Below are 17,347 nucleotides of genomic sequence, written 5' to 3' on the forward strand. Positions count from 1 at the left end.
CTCAACCAAAAATTAAGCTACCAGTTTTGCTGAACCAGCGTGAGCCGGCTGAATTCCACCACTGTTTGTGGAGTTAAAAGCATGAGAACTAGCAACTTCCACCTCTGTAGTATCGAACAAATGGAGACTCTGGCTTTATTCAACAAATAAACACTAGATGGCAGCATTAAACTTCAAACCAAGTTTGCTCAAGAAGCAAACAAAACTTCTGTTCGGGCGGATGGCAACCTATTTGCTTATTCCCTTTATATTTTGTACCCTCGGCATTTTTTTTTCTTCTTCTGATGGTCTTCCTCCAGTTGTGGGTTTTTTTAAATCAGATTAGGGTGATCTTTGAATTTAACCTCTTGATTTTATAGTCTAAGCTATTTCTGATCAACTGGAAACAATTTTTTAAAGAACCCTGAGGTGCATTTATGGTTCATGTACAATCTTCTTTTCTTCCTACTCTGCATTCTCCAAACTTTTTCTGTGGCAATTGAGACTTGTTCTTTCACCCTATATAGGAGGCACTTGAGAAATTGTTTGGTTTTAACCCTTTAGTCGTGTCCGACTCTTGGTGACTTTATAGGCAAGTGCTTTCCATGCTATCCTGTCAAGCACAGCTTTTTTCAGTTGTTTTACAGTATGTTCAACTTTTTATCAGATTTGAGCAGTGGTGAGATTAAATACGTGAACAACCGGTTCTCTGTGTGGATGCCGCTTCCAGAAGTCCATTCTGGGCCTGGGCAACAAAGAATTAGCTACCGGTTCTGCCAAAGTGGTGTGAACCGGCTGAATCCGACCACTCACTCTCTCTCTCTCTCTCTCTCTCCCTCTCTCTCTCTCTCTATCTATCTATCTATCTATCTACCTACCTATCTATCTGTCTATCTGTCTATCTTCTTTATCTGTCTGTCTGTCTGTCTGTCATCTATCTATATCTATCTTTCTTCTTTGTCTGTCTGTCTGTCTGTCTATCTTTCTTATCTATCTATCTATCTATCTATCTATCTATCTATCTATCTATCTATCTATCTATCTATCTATCTATCTATCTATCTATCTATCTATCTATCTATCTATCTATCTACCTACCTACCTACCTACCTACCTACCTACCTACCTACCTACCTATCCACCCACCCCATCCATCCATCCAGTGGTGGGATTCAAATATGTGAATAATATGTGAACAGCCGGTTCTCTGTGTGGATGCCGCTTCCGGAAGTCCGTTCTGGGCCTGGGCAACAAAAAATTAGCTACCGGTTCTGCCAAAGTGCTACAAACTGGCTGAATCCCACCACTGGATTTGAGGTTATCAAGCCTGCGTGTTCTTTGCTTGCCCCATTAACCATTCCTAGCATCATTGCCTTCGCCAATGAATTTGCACACATGACATGGCCAAAATAAATCAGACACAGTCTTATGATTTTAGCTTCCATTGACGGGTCTGCTTTTGTACGATTTATGATTGAACACCTCTCTGTTAGTTACTCTGACTGTCCATGGTATGTGGAATAATTTAAGCCATTCAGAGGCATCCGTTCTTCTTTGATCAGCCATTCTTGGTGTCTCACACCCGTACATCATTATAAGGAAGACTATTGCTCTAACTAGCCTGCTTTTTTGTATTTCTACTTGAGAAGCAGGACGTACTGAAATAACATCCTGTTTCAATGTTGTTCATTTGGAAGAGAAAAGTGGCTAAATCTGCAGAGAACAATCATCACCGAGATACTCAAAGGTTTTTAGAAGATCTCACTTAATATAAGATACGATAAAGTATCAGCTTCACTCAGAGTCCTACTTGACGTTTTCAAGCTGAATGTGTGTGCATGTGTGTCTCAGCCTTTTGTACTCTCCAGATGTTTTTGAAGTGCAGTTCTAGACTGCTTGATAATTATGAGAAATCTTGAGGACACCATGTCAAGAAAAGAGATCACGATCAATTAGCATTTGTTGACTTTTAACAGCAGGATGATTTTGTGCGGCCTCATTTGAGTGAAGTGGGAGACACACTGAAATAGTTTTGTTTAGAATATCTCTCCTGACATCATTCAATAAGCAATGGAGCTAACTAAGGACAAATATGCAACTTGTAGAATTCCTTTGGAAAACAAGTTTAGAAACAAGGTAGTCACCATGGAAAAAGAGATCCCTGATTATAATTCATAATATGATGGAAAACTTGGTTCTGCTGGATAAAAGCATGCCAAATATAATTCACCTGGTATATGGAGGAAGAGGCAAGATAATTCTTGTCCATTTGTTGAAGGTATCGGAGATCAGGACCCTCTGGAGATGATACCTGTTGCATTCCGCATTAGTAGGAAGGCAATCCCTTATCACGGGTTGCCACGACAGACCCAGATCCACAGAATATTCCAGCTCAATAGCTAAAAAAGAATGAAATGCAAAAATGGTAAGATGGGCCGACAGGCAAGCATTAAAATAGGACATGTGGGAGAAGCGTAGATAACTTGAATGACGGCTCCAAAGGCAAACAGGACTTCCTTGGTTTTCCTTGGAAAATGTTTCGCTTCTCATCCAAGAAGCTTCTTCGGTTCTTCAGTCAGAACTGAAGAATCTTCTTGGATGAGAAGCGAAACGTTTTCAAAGAAAAACCCAAAGAAAGTCCAGTTGCCTTTTGAAAAAGCACCTTTAGGACAACCATGACTTGGGTGACTGAGAACCTCTACAGACATTTGAATGACTGCTGTAGAGGAGCAGATTCAAATGTTCTGTCATGTGTTCAGTTTTACGTGGTTTTCAAAGAATAGCTGCTGTGATGTGAATTCCACTAAACGTAGAGAGCAAAGTTGGCAGTTATATATGGAGAGATGCCTCATCTCTATGGACTAGAAGACCCCCAAGGCCCCTCCTAGCCCTATGATTCTATGTTCTAAACCTAACAGTGGATAACTAATTCAGTGTCTTCTCAAGACCATGGCAGTTGAAAAAGGAAAAGCAGTTCAATATTTAGAATAGAATAGAATAGAATAGAATCGAGTAGAGTAGAGTAGAGTACAGTACAGTAGAGTACAGTACAGTAGAGTACAGTAGAGTAGGGTAGAGTAGGGTAGAATAGAATAGGAATACAGAATAGAATAGAATAGAAATACAGAATAGAATAGAATAGAATAGAATAGAATCAAGTAGAGTAGAGTAGAGTAGAGTAGAGTACAGTAGAGTACAGTAGAGTAGGGTAGGGTAGGGTAGGGTAGGGTAGAATAGAATAGGAATACAGAATAGAGTATAGTATAGTATAGTAGAGTAGAGTAGAGTAGAATAAATAGAATAGAATAGAGTAGAGTAGAGTAGAGTAGAGTAGGGTAGGGTAGGGTAGGGTAGAATATAGAATAGAATAGAATAGAATAGAGTAGAGTAGAGTAGAGTAGAGTAGAGTAGAGTAAATAGGAATACAGAATAGAATAGAAATACAGAATAAAATAGAATAGAATAGAATAGAATAGAAAATAGAGTAGAGTAGAGTAGAATAGAATAGGAATATAGAATAGAATAGAAAATACAGAATAGAATAGAATAGAATAGAATAGAATAGAATAGAATAGAATAGAATAGAATAGAATAGAAAATAGAATAGAGTAGAGTAGAGTAGAATAGAATAGAATAGGAATACAGAATAGAATAGAATAGAATAGAATAGAATAGAATAGAATAGAATAGAATAGCCTGTTTGAAGGAATCGCCTTTACCGTAGCAAGAGTCGGTGACCGAACAAGAAGCGGCAAAGTCCAACTGGAGGAAAGAGTCTTCATTGATGGCAATGTCGGTGGTGACCACGTAGCGAGTGCTGGCTTTCTCAATGAAGACCAGAGCATCTCCAGAGGAACCACACACGGGCATTTTGGTCCCACCTGGGTGGAGAAGCCATTTCTTGCTGTCCAAGGTGCTGAAATCATCTTCCAGGATTGTGTTGCCAGAAATGTTTCCACCGATAAGGATCTGGAATACAGTGACACAAACACTCGCTTATTATTATTTCAATTTCAATTTCAATTTCCTTAAATTGAAATGTCCGTGGAGATTCTCAGTCATCCAGGTCATGGTTATTCTAAAAGTGCTTTTTCAAAAGGCAACTGGATTTTTGTTCTTCTGAAGCTTCTTGGAGAAGAAGCGAAATGTTGTCAAACTTATTATCAAACTTATAATATAATAATAATTATAATTATAATAATAATCAATCCACTCCGTTAAATTTTAAGCCAGAAATGTTAGCTAAGACTCTCTTGTTAAATTAGAGTTTCCTATGGTAGAAATGGATATATTTCTTTGCAGGGCTTTTTTTCAGCCGGAACACGGCGGAACCGCTTTCCGGCACCTTTTTCCGGGCCGGCCGCACCGGAAATAGCCCCTCCCACACCGGAAATAGCCCCTCCCAAATTTTACTTGCATTCCTGTTCTCTAAAGGGGCGGTCCTAGGGTTTGATGAGGGCGTGGCCAGGTTTGAGTTCCGCCACCTTTTCTCCGAGAAAAAAAGCCCTGTTTCTTTGTAAAGAAAGAGGCTATAAAAAAAATAGAGAGAGTAAGATTAAAACAGACAATACAAGGAGACAATAACCTTAATCTTTAATGTTTCTTCTTTATTCAGTGTAGAATAAAGGTGGACTCTTTTATGCTACAACATTGTAATCTTAGTGCAATTATTAAGGATCTCTTAACTAGCATAAGCTGACGGAATGAGGCTGTGGAACGAGGGACCGTCGGTTAATAAGTACTCTGTAATTTTTCCTGAGTTTTAATAAAGGGCGCTAAAAGACTCTTAAATTCAGTATGACTGCAGTTTATAAGCAGCATATATTCCAGATAACAAGCTATAAACAAATGGGAGCCCGGAGTATGCTTTGCAAGGATGTAATTTTAGAAAAACATATTTTTGCTACGAGCCAGTCCTAAATAGGTTAAGAGGTGCAGTAAATTTTCCACAAATGGCCCTTAATGCTCTGTAGGCAAAGAGTTATTTGCAATTATTATTCGTAAATCTTCTAAATTGTACAGAACTGCAATCAAAGTTGTTTTCGTAAAGTGCCGAGAACAAAAACTCCTATGCTTGGTGTAATGCAAATAACTCCAGCTTGAAATTAATAGTAGGTGCTTTACTACTGCTTTGAGTCTGATTGGAAAACCAGCATACAGGTAGTCCTCAACGTACGATGGTTAGTTTAGGGACCGTTCCAATTGAACAACGGCACTGAAAAAAGTGACTTGTGAAAGTTTTTTACACTTACGACCGTTGTAGCATCCCCAAAGTCATGTGATCAAAATTCAGGCCCTTGGCAACTGACTCACAGTTATGACGGTTGCCATGTCCCAGGGTCATGTTCAGTGATCCCCTTTTGTGAACTTCTGACAAGCAAAGTCAACGGGGGGAAGCCAGATTCACTTAACAACCGTGTTACTAACTTAACAACTGCAGTGATTCACTTAATGACGATGGCATGAAAGGTCGTAAAACGGGGCAAAACCCGCTTAACAACGGTCTCACTTAGTAACATAAATGTTGGACTCAATTGCAAGCATAAGTTGAGGGCTACTTGCGTTGTTTTCTCCCCCTTGTCAAAATGAATTACTCATCTATTTTTTTAAAAAAAACCATTTTAATATTGTTTATTGCGATCAGACCTAATTAACGGTGAGTAAATGTGAACTTCTAAAGATTCTTCTTCCTGCGAGCAAAAGGAACGATGTTTGTATTGCTGGCATTTGTTTCTGCCATGAATCTGATATCCAAATATTTTGGGGAATTTTAAGCAGATGGCAGATGGCTCTGTATTAAACACCACAATATGTAAATAAATAAAACATAATTATCCCTCCACAAGACTGTTTTGATGGTAGCTTTTGCCCACAGTGGTTTCTGCTTTATTTTAATTTTTCCCAGCCTATAGTTTTTACATATATTGCAATTGTAACTTCAACTCCCAGCTGGCTTGATTCCTCACCAGCCAGTGGACCTGGCAGCTGAGTCTGGGGAATCGGAGGAGGAGGAGGAGGGGCCTGGAGTGACATCAGAGTCAGAGGAAAGCTCTGAGGAGCTCCAAGACTTACAGTCGGACGAGGAGCCTGGCCCCTCTACTGGCGCTCAGGCTGAGACACAGTTGTGCTAGGAGCCTGAGTTGGACAGTGATGAAGAACAGCTGGGACAAATCCAGGATGCATGAATGCGCAGGCAAGAGAAGTGAGTAGGACAGAGGAATGCAATGGGGCGGCTCCAAAGGCAAAGGAGAAGGCATTAGGAAGCCATGCCTTGGCTGCATAATAAAAGGGAAGGTGTGGGAGGTGCTGGTTGCCGAAGGCAGCCATTTGTGTTGAGGATCGAGTTTCTGTGGACTGTGTTTTGTTTGCCTTGGACGTTGACTCAGGTCTGTGAATAATAAAAGGGGACTGGTTCTTTCCTGTGGTTCCAGCCTGCTTGTTGAAAGAGGGGTTTCTCCTTGTGAGCATAACAAGGACTCACGTAGGCTGGGCCAGAATAGCGTCGGGGTTAACCACTTTCTTTTGTTTTCAGGTAAAAAGAATGACTTACCTGGTCGATGACCCAAGGGCTGTAGAAATGCCCGTTTTCCGACGGCTGCCACCAGCGGAGACGCGTAGAGGGAGAGCGAGCTTTTAAAGGGATTTCCAGGGCAATGTAACGCCCAATATTGCTCGAATTGCTGAAGAGAAATTCCTGAAGTAAATTCCACCGGAGTCCACCATTAAGGGAATATTGTAACAACACCGGCTGACTCCGGAGATCAGGTACGGCTTTGCCACATCCCAGCCTCATGAAGAACTGCACAAATCTACATTAAGCATGGAAGAGCCAAAAATCAAAAGAAATATATTATGATGATTATTTCCAGTTGCACAAAACACATCGACTCCTTTTGCCAACAACGAGTAACGCTAGATCAGAGGTAGTCAACCTTGGCTCTTTTATGACTCGTGGACTTCAACTCCCAGAATTCCTGAGCCAGCTGTGCTGTCATAAAAGTCATAAAAGAGCCAAGGTTGACTACCCCTGCGCTAGATTGTTATTCTATTCTGGGTATATATCAATGTGGCTCATTTTTTTAAAAAAAAATGAGGTACCTGCCTTTGCGCGTTGTATTTTGTTTATCCATTAGAACAGCATCAAAAGATTTTTTTTTTTAAAAAAAAGATATTTATCCTCCAGACTTGAGCACAGAATCAATACATAGACAGATTTACTTATAGAACGCACATCCCAGTAAATTTGAACCTGCGCTGAAATTTCACGATCTTAGCCCAGAAACTTGGCAGCATATAAAAGACAAAGCATAAAACACAGCCACGAGCTACATTCGTTTATTAATATACATATAATCCTTCGGCTTTCCAGAAGATGGAAATGCAGCTGAATAAAACCCCAAATGATTGGTTGAGGGTTCCAAGAAAGGATTTAGGCCATTATTCTGGGCAAAAATCAGAAAAAAACATTATTGCTTTACTAAATACTGTACATGCAGTGACGGACCAATTGCAGAGATCAAAGTTATCGCAAAAGACTAATATTCAGTGGATAACCCAAATTTATTTCACATCCATAATAAAACATTATTACATTTAAAATGTAAATATGGAGCTGGTATTTATTTTCTTTTCATTATATTTGAGCTAGCGTCGGTCCATACATCAAACACAAAGTGAACAAGGGTTTATCTGAATCCACAAAAGAATTAAAATTGGGTGTTTTTCTGTCACTTCACAAAAGGAATTTAAATGCCATGCCCTTATTCAAGAGCCCTCTTGCTTTTAAGCAGACAATATGCCACAAAAAATGCGATATTGTGTTTTTTCCAGTGGTTTCATTTCATAGGGACAGCTTATTGTTTATTTGGAAAAATGCAATACATATAAATTAAGCCCCGTAGCAAGAGAATAAAAATATGCAGAAAAAGAAATAGTCTTAAGCCTTATGTTAATAACAGAAGTCCAGAAGACCATATTAAAATGAAATTTCTACCGAGTTTTAAATCAATTTTTCATCACAGCGAGGGTTAAGTATCCCTGAAGAAAATGGGATATATTTTTTTTAGATATTTAAAATCTGAGAAAGATATCTTCAGGGCCACCCAGTAATTTGTAAACAGGAATTTTAATTTCAAAATAGTCTACATATTTTTTTTTCCTATTTCAACATTTTGGATGCAACCTCTCTCATCAAAGAATTTCTAATCAGGTGCAAAAAGCCTTTAGAATTTAACAGTTGCTATTTTAAATAGCTCAACACCAGCTTGTTCAGAATCTGGCAGTTATCAACCATAAATAAATGCTGGCAGTTCAAAGCAAGCTTGAAAATGTTGTGCAACTCCAAATGAAGCATCCAAAGGCATCTTGGCAATAAACAGCATGTTTCAATCTTGGTTCACTGTCAAGCAGCCCATTACTGGACAGTTAGTATGCAAGAGAGTTCAATCTTTTGAGATTAAAATGTTATTTATAATCCAGGAGATGGCGGTCTCCCTGTTAGTGCAGAATGGCATAGAGCCAACTCGGGCAAAGATTTATGGGACCAGCTTGGTTTGAAGAAAAATAGAGAATATTTCACAGGCAACTCGCTTCAAGTCTCCGTCGTTTCTCCGTCCGGGCGAAACGTGTTTGGGTGCCTATGGGGGTGCTTGGAAACGGACCGAATCGCTCCGTTTCCAAGCACCCCATAGGCGCCCAAACACTTTTCACCCAGAGAGAAACTGGAAGCTTTGTCTGCTTGGAAATGGGGTGCCTGAAAACACCCATTCCTCAAATTTTTGTTTGAGGAATAAAACAAATGAACAAACAAACAAATTGTTGTGATTCCTCGCTAGCCAGTGGGTCCGGCAGCTGTGTCTGAGGAATCGGATGAGGAGGAGGGGCCTGGAGTGACATCAGAGTCAGAGGAAGGCTCTGAGTAGCTCCAAGACTTATAGTCAGACAAGGAGCCTGGTCCCTCTACTCACGCTAAGGCTGAGACACAGCTGTACTGGGAGCCTGAGTTGGACAGTGATGAAGAACAGCTGGGACAAATCCCGGATGCCTGAATGCGCAGGAAAGAGAAGCGAGTAGGACAGAGGATTTAGATTTAGATTTAGATTTATTTCATTTATACCCCGCCCTTCTCCCGGAGGACTCAGGGCGGCTTACAGCCAGTTAAAACAATTATACAAAATACAAATCTAAGATAAATTAAAAATAAATATTCGAATCGGCCGCACTACTAAAATTCAATTAAAACCAATTTAAAATTACCCCTAGGCCAGTCCTGCCTGCTGAAACAGCCAGGTCTTGAGGGCGCGGCGGAAGGAGGGGAGATCCGGAATGCAATGGGGCGGCTCCAAAGGCAAAGGAGAAGGCATTAGGAAGCCATGCCTTGGCTGCATAATAAAAGGGAAAGTGTGGGAGGTGCTGGTGGCCGAAGGCAGCTGTTTGTGTTGAGGAATCGAGTTTCTGTGGACTGTGTTTGTTTGCCTTGGACATGGACTCAGGTCTGTGAGAATAAAAAGGGCTGGTTTTTTCTTGCCTGTTTCTTGGAAGAGGGGTTTCTCCTTGTGAGCATAACAAGGACTCATGTAGGCTGGGACAGAACACAAATAAATAAGTCGCTGAGCAAAACTAGGCTGGGTTAGACCAATGAAACTCCAGTATATTTTGACCTCGGTTTGTGCTGTTAACAGTTACGTTATCACATTCACATTTTGTTTGTACAGGTTTGTAATTTTTGTTTGAGGAATAAAACTTACAGACAAACAGATAGATAAATAATATATTGACCAAAACTAGGCTGCTTTAGACCAATGACATTCCAGTGTATTTTGACTTCAGTTTGTATTGTTTAGAGTTTGCTAAACAACATCTGGAGAACATCTGGAATTCAGAGAAGACTGGGAGATTTAGGCCCCGGGTTCAACCACTTCCAGAATGTAGGCCCTAGAGCAGGGGTGTCAAACTCGCCATGTCACGTGACACGATGTATTGTGACTTTTTTCCTGTTGCCAGAACTGGCGTGGGCGTGGTTTCGGCATGACGCATCTAGCCCGTAGGCATGACGCATCTAGCCCATCTAGCCCTTGCCCTAGAGAAAAGAGTCAACGCAAATTGTACTTGACCTATTTGTGAACGAAGGAAAGGGGGTTACCTAGCTTGGGACAAATCCAGATCTTGAGTCATCAGCATCCTTAATCCTTCCTCGTTAAAGAAGAGGTTATTTCCGCCTGACAGGATCCCACATTTCCGAGATGGTTTCCCGCCACTCACCAGTAAGAACCGGTCTGATTCCAGTTGCCCTGAATGCAAACAGAGATTGACACTGGTTTAGGATGGACCCTGAAGCATTTCTGCTAGGAATTGGACATTGCATGGGATACCCGTGTGCCAATGAGTAAATGCCGGGTCAAGCATTTCTCCATTTTCCTATAAACTTTGATTTTTGTCCAGTGGATTAAATTTAGCCACTTTGGATTAATGTTTATTTAGTATTTACAAAGTGACGATTAAAAATGGAAATTCCTTTTTCAATCCATTCCCAGATAGTCTAGTCTCTTCTTAAAAACCTCCAATGATGGAGCGCCCACGATTTCTGGAGGCAGGTTGTTCCACTGGTTGATTGTCCTCACTATCAGGAAGTTTCTCCTTAAATCCAGGTTGCTTCTCTCTTTGATCTGTTTCCAACCATTGTTTCTCGTCCTTCCCTCTGGTGCTCTGGTGAACAACCTGGCCCCCTCTGCCTTGTGGCAGCCCCTCAAATACTGGAACACTGCTATCATGTCACCCCTATTTCTTCTTTTCTCTAGACTAGCCAAACCCAAGTCCCGTAGCTGTTCTTCGTATGTTTTAGTCTCCAGGCTTTTGTTTCACAAAACCTAAGTACGGTCACCTGACCTTCAGAGTGCAGTGGCAAACCAGGTTAGAATGCTGGGCTGACAATTGGCAGGCTCGCGTTTGAGACCCGTTGCTGCCGTGTGACGGGGTGAGCTCCCATCACACGCTCCAGCTCCTGTCAACCCAGAAGTTCAAAAGCGGGCAACCACGAGTAGATAAATAGGTACCACTTCGGCGGGCATGGAGCCCCCAACTGGGTGTTCCCCCAGGCAATGATGACGTTACCGGCAAATTTTTTCACCACGGAAGCCCTTCGTTATTAGTAGTAGTAGTACTATACCTTCAAAGTCATCCTTGAGAAAATCAGGGTTCTTGGTGGTTATTCTACAGGTGGGTCCAGAATATCCAGGGTCACAGATGCACTTGGTCCCGTTGACACAACTGCCATGTCCGCTGCACATCTCTTCACACTGTGGTCCTATGTAGACGTTGTCAATGGCCCAGGTCACCGGTTGAGACCCGGCGGGATAAAACCCTTGGTACCATCGGAATCTCACCAATCTGAAACACACAGTTGCGTTAACGCCTACTACTCCTAGCTTGCATTATATCACATGCTTTGAGAACCGTTCCTTATGTGGAAAATGAAAATATTTACCTTTGTTCTTTTATGCAAGGTTTAGGCCCAGGTGAACTAAATCAGGCCTCATGGAAAAAGTCTGCGCTATGCTTAATTTTTGCAATAATTTTCCAATTATTGTATTGTATTGTATTGTATCGTATTATTGTATCGTATTATTGTATTGTACTGTATTGTATTATTGTATTGTATTGTACTGTATTGTATTGTACTATATTGTATTGTATTATATTGTATTGTATTATTGCACTGTATTGTACTGTACTGTATTATTGTATTGTACTGTATTATTGTATTGTATTGTACTGTACTGTATTATTTTATTTATTTATTTATTTAATTTAATTTATATGCCGCCCTTCTCCCGACGGGACTCAGGGCGGCGCACAACATACTTAAAACCAAAACATATGTACAATCCCCCCCTTAAAACCGAATTAAACCAAATTTAGAGTTGCGTCTTTCAAATTCCTAAAAAACCCAATATAAAATCCACCCTAGGTCAGGTCCGCTTGCTGNGAAGAATCTTCTTGGATGAGAAGCGAAACGTTTTCAAAGAAAAACCCAAAGAAAGTCCAGTTGCCTTTTGAAAAAGCACCTTTAGGACAACCATGACTTGGGTGACTGAGAACCTCTACAGACATTTGAATGACTGCTGTAGAGGAGCAGATTCAAATGTTCTGTCATGTGTTCAGTTTTACGTGGTTTTCAAAGAATACCTGCTGTGATGTGAATTCCACTAAACGTAGAGAGCAAAGTTGGCAGTTATATATGGAGAGATGCCTCATCTCTATGGACTAGAAGACCCCCCAAGGTCCCTCCTAGCCCTATGATTCTATGTTCTAAACCTAACAGTGGATAACTAATTCAGTGTCTTCTCAAGACCATGGCAGTTGAAAAAGGAAAAGCAGTTCAATGTTTAGAATAGAATAGAATAGAATCGAGTAGAGTAGAGTAGAGTAGAGTAGAGTAGAGTAGAGTAGAGTAGAGTAGAGTAGAGTAGAGTAGAGTAGAGTAGAGTAGAATAGAATAGAATCGAGTAGAGTAGAGTAGGGTAGGGTAGGGTAGAGTAGAATAGAATAGAATAGGAATACAGAATAGAGTAGAGTAGAATAAATAGAGTAGAGTAGAGTAGAGTAGAGTAGAGTAGAGTAGAGTAGAGTAGAGTAGAGTAGAGTAGGGTAGGGTAGGGTAGGGTAGGGTAGAGTAGAATAGAATAGAGTAGGGTAGGGTAGAGTAGAATATAGAATAGAATAGAATAGAATAGAATAGAATAGAATAGGAATACAGAATAGAATAGAAATACAGAATAGAATAGAATAGAATAGAATAGAAAATACAGAATAGAATAGAATAGAATAGAATAGAATAGAATAGAATAGAAAATAGAATAGAGTAGAATAGAATAGAATAGAATAGAAATACAGAATAGAATAGAATAGAATAGAACAGCCTGTTTAAAGGAATCGCCTTTACCGTAGCAAGAGTCGGTGACCGAACAAGAAGCGGCAAAGTCCAACTGGAGGAAAGAGTCTTCGTTGATGGCAATGTCGGTGGTGACCACGTAGCGAGTGCTGGCCTTCTCAATGAAGACCAGAGCATCTCCAGAGGAACCACATACGGGCATTTTGGTCCCACCTGGGTGGAGAAGCCACTTCTTGCTGTCCAAGGTGCTGAAATCATCTTCCAGGATTGTGTTGCCAGAAATGTTTCCACCGATAAGGATCTGGAATACAGTGACACAAACACTCGCTTATTATTATTTCAATTTCAATTTCCTTAAATTGAAATGTCCGTGGAGATTCTCAGTCATGGTTATTCTAAAAGTGCTTTTTCAAAAGGCAACTGGACTTTTGTTTTTCCTTGAAGACGTTCTTCTGAAGCTTCTTGGAGAAGAAGCGAAATGTTGTCAAACTTATAATATAATAATAATAATTATAATTATAATAATAATCAATCCACTCCGTTAAATTTTAAGCCAGAAATGTTAGCTAAGACTCTCTTGTTAAATTAGAGTTTCCTATGGTAAAAATGGATATATTTCTTTGTAAAGAAAGAGGCTATCAAAAAAAAAAAGAGAGAGAGAGAGAGTAAGATTAAAACAGACAATACAAGAAGACAATAACCTTAATCTTTAATGTCTCTTCTTTATTCAGTGTAGAATAAAGGTGGACTCTTTTGTGCTACAACATTGTAATCTTAGTGCAATTATTAAGGATCTCTTAACTAGCATAAGCTGACGGAATGAGGCTGTGGAACGAGGGACCGTCGGTTAATAAGCACTCTGTAATTTTTCCTGAGTTTTAATAAAGGGCGCTAAAAGACTCTTAAATTCAGTACGACTGCAGTTTATAAGCAGCATATATTCCAGATAACAAGCTATAAACAAATGGGAGCCCGGAGTATGCTTTGCAGGGATGTAATTTTAGAAAAACATATTTTTGCTACGAGCCAGTCCTAAATAGGTTAAGAGGTGCAGTAAATTTTCCACAAATGGCCCTTAATGCTCTGTAGGCAAAGAGTTATTTGCAATTATTATTCATCAGTCTTCTAAATTGTACAGAACTGCAATCAAAGTTGTTTTCGTAAAGTGCCGAGAACAAAAACTCCTATGCTTGGTGTAATGCAAATAACTCCAGCTTGAAATTAATAGTAGGTGCTTTACTACTGCTTTGAGTCTGATTGGAAAACCAGCATACAGGTAGTCCTCAACGTACGATGGTTAGTTTAGGGACCGTTCCAATTGAACAACGGCACTGAAAAAAGTGACTTGTGAAAGTTTTTTACACTTACGACCGTTGTAGCATCCCCAAAGTCATGTGATCAAAATTCAGGCCCTTGGCAACTGACTCATAGTTATGATGGTTGCCATGTCCCAGGGTCATGTTCAGTGATCCCCTTTTGTGAACTTCTGACAAGCAAAGTCAACGGGGGGAAGCCAGATTCACTTAACAACCGTGTTACTAACTTAACAACTGCAGTGATTCACTTAATGACGATGGCATGAAAGGTCGTAAAACGGGGCAAAACCCACTTAACAACGGTCTCACTTAGTAACATAAATGTTGGACTCAATTGCAAGCATAAGTTGAGGGCTACTTGCGTTGTTTTCTCCCCCTTGTCAAAATGAATTACTCATCTATTTTTTTAAAAAAACCATTTTAATATTGTTTATTGCGATCAGACCTAATTAACGGTGAGTAAATGTGAACGTCTAAAGATTCTTCTTCCTGCGAGCAAAAGGAACGATGTTTGTATTGCTGGCGTTTGTTTCTGCCATGAATCTGATATCCAAATATTTTGGGGAATTTTAAGCAGATGGCAGATGGCTCTGTATTAAACACCACAATATGTAAATAAATAAAACATAATTATCCCTCCACAAGACTGTTTTGATGGTAGCTTTTGCCCACAGTGGTTTCTGCTTTATTTTAATTTTTCCCAGCCTATAGTTTTTACATATATTGCAATTGTAACTTCAACTCCCAGCTGGCTTGATTCCTCACCAGCCAGTGGACCCGGCAGCTGAGTCTGGGGAATCGGAGGAGGAGGGGCCTGGAGTGACATCAGAGTCAGAGGGAGACTTACAGTTGGACGAGGAGCCTGGCCCCTCTACTTGCACTCAGGCTGAGACACAGCTGTGCTGGGAGCCTGAGCTGGACAGTGATGAAGAACAGCTGGGACAAATCCAGGATGCATGAATGCGCAGGCAAGAGAAGTGAGTAGGACAGAGGAATGCAACGGGGTGGCTCCAAAGGCAAAGGAGAAGGCATTAGGAGGCCACGCCTTGGCTGCATAATAAAAGGGAAGGTGTGGGAGGTGCTGGTTGCCGAAGGCAGCCGTTTGTGTTGAGGATCGAGTTTCTGTGGACTGTGTTTTGTTTGCCTTGGACATTGACTCAGGTCTGTGAATAATAAAAGGGGATTGGTTCTTTCCTGCAGTTCCAGCCTGCTTGTTGAAAGAGGGGTTTCTCCTTGTGAGCATAACAAGGACTTATGTAGGCTGGGCCAGAACAGCGTCGGGATTAACCACTTTCTTTTGTTTTCAGGTAAAAAGAATGACTTACCTGGTCGATGACCCAAGGGCTGTAGAAATGCCCGTTTTCCGACGGCTGCCACCAGCGGAGACGCGTAGAGGGAGAGCGAGCTTTTAAAGGGATTTCCAGGGCAATGTAACGTCCAATATTGCTCGAATTGCTGAAGAGAAATTCCTGAAGTAAATTCCACCGGAGTCCACCATTAAGGGAATATTGTAACAACACCGGCTGACTCCGGAGATCAGGTACGGCTTTGCCACATCCCAGCCTCATGAAGAATTGCACAAATCTACATTAAGCATGGAAGAGCCAAAAATCAAAAGAAATATATTATGATTATTATTTCCAGTTGCACAAAACACATCGACTCCTTTTGCCAACAACGAGTAACGCTAGATCAGGGGTAGTCAACCTTGGCTCTTTTATGACTCGTGGACTTCAACTCCCAGAATTCCTGAGCCAGCTGTGCTGTCATAAAAGTCATAAAAGAGCCAAGGTTGACTACCCCTGCGCTATATTGTTATTCTATTCTGGGTATATATCAATGTGGCTCATTTTTTAAAAAAAAAATGAGGTACCTGCCTTTGCGCGTTGTATTTTGTTTATCCATTAGAACAGCATCAAAAGAATTTTTTTTTTTAAAAAAAGATATTTATCCTCCAGACTTGAGCACAGAATCAATACATAGACAGATTTACTTATAGAACGCACATCCCAGTAAATTTGAACCTGCGCTGAAATTTCACGATCTTAGCCCAGAAACTTGGCAGCATATAAAAGACAAAGCGTAAAACACAGCCACGAGCTACATTCGTTTATTAATATACATATAATCCTTCGGCTTTCCAGAAGATGGAAATGCAGCTGAATAGAACCCCAAATGATTGGTTGAGGGTTCCAAGAAAGGATTTAGGCCATTATTCTGGGCAAAAATCAGAAAAAAAAACCATTATTGCTTTACTAAATACATGTAGTGACGGACCAATCGCAGAGATCAAAGTTATCGCAAAAGACTAATATTCAGTGGATAACCCAAATTTATTTCACATCCATAATAAAACATTATTACATTTAAAATGTAAATATGGAGCTGGTATTTATGTTCTTTTCATTATATTTGAGCTAGCGTCGGTCCATACATCAAACACAAAGTGAACAAGGGTTTATCTGAATCCACAAAAGAATTAAAATTGGGTGTTTTTCTGTCACTTCACAGAAGGAATTTAAATGCCATGCCCTTATTCAAGAGCCCTCTTGCTTTTAAGCAGACAATATGCCACAAAAAATGCGATATTGTGTTTTTTCGAGTGGTTTCATTTCATAGGGACAGCTTATTGTTTATTTGGAAAAATGCAATACATATAAATTAAGCCCCGTAGCAAGAGAATAAAAATATGCAGAAAAAGAAATAGTGTTAAGCCTTATGTTAATAACAGAAGTGCAGAAGACCATATTAAAATGAAATTTCTACCGAGTTTTAAATCAATTTTTCATCACAGCGAGGGTTAAGTATCCCTGAAGAAAATGGAATATTATTTTTTTTTAGATATTTAAAGTCCGAGGAAGGTATCTTCAGGGCCACCCAGTAATTTGCAAACAGGAATTTTAATTTCAAACTAGTCTACATTTTTTTTTTCCTATTTCAACATTTTAGACGCAACCTCTCTCATCAAAGAATTTCTAATCAGGTGCAAAAAGCCTTTAGAATTTAACAGTTGCTATTTTAAATAGCTCAACACCAGCTTGTTCGGAATCTGGCAGTTATCAACCATAAATAAATGCTGGCAGTTCAAAGCAAGCTTGGAAATGTTGTGCAACTTCAAATGAAGCATCCAAAGGCATCTTGGCAATAAACAGCATGTTTCAAT

The 17,347-nt window shown here is 40.1% G+C and overlaps 1 protein-coding gene across 1 annotated transcript in view; it reads right to left on the bottom strand.

The window, feature by feature from the left end:
• RELN (reelin) overlaps positions 1-17,347 on the bottom strand; it is a 99,608-nt gene that overhangs the window by 35,996 nt on the left and 46,265 nt on the right. The window contains exons 24-26 of the mRNA XM_015810649.1: positions 15,510-15,768; positions 12,920-13,169; positions 2,210-2,378 (exon numbers count right to left, since the gene is read on the bottom strand). Coding sequence (XP_015666135.1) covers positions 2,210-2,378; positions 12,920-13,169; positions 15,510-15,768 — 678 coding nt within the window. The remainder of the gene's footprint in view (positions 1-2,209; positions 2,379-12,919; positions 13,170-15,509; positions 15,769-17,347) is intronic.

This window comes from Protobothrops mucrosquamatus, unplaced genomic scaffold, assembly GCF_001527695.2.
Source record: "Protobothrops mucrosquamatus isolate PMUCROS unplaced genomic scaffold, P.Mucros_1.0 scaffold_39, whole genome shotgun sequence".
Lineage (NCBI taxonomy): Eukaryota > Metazoa > Chordata > Lepidosauria > Squamata > Viperidae > Protobothrops > Protobothrops mucrosquamatus.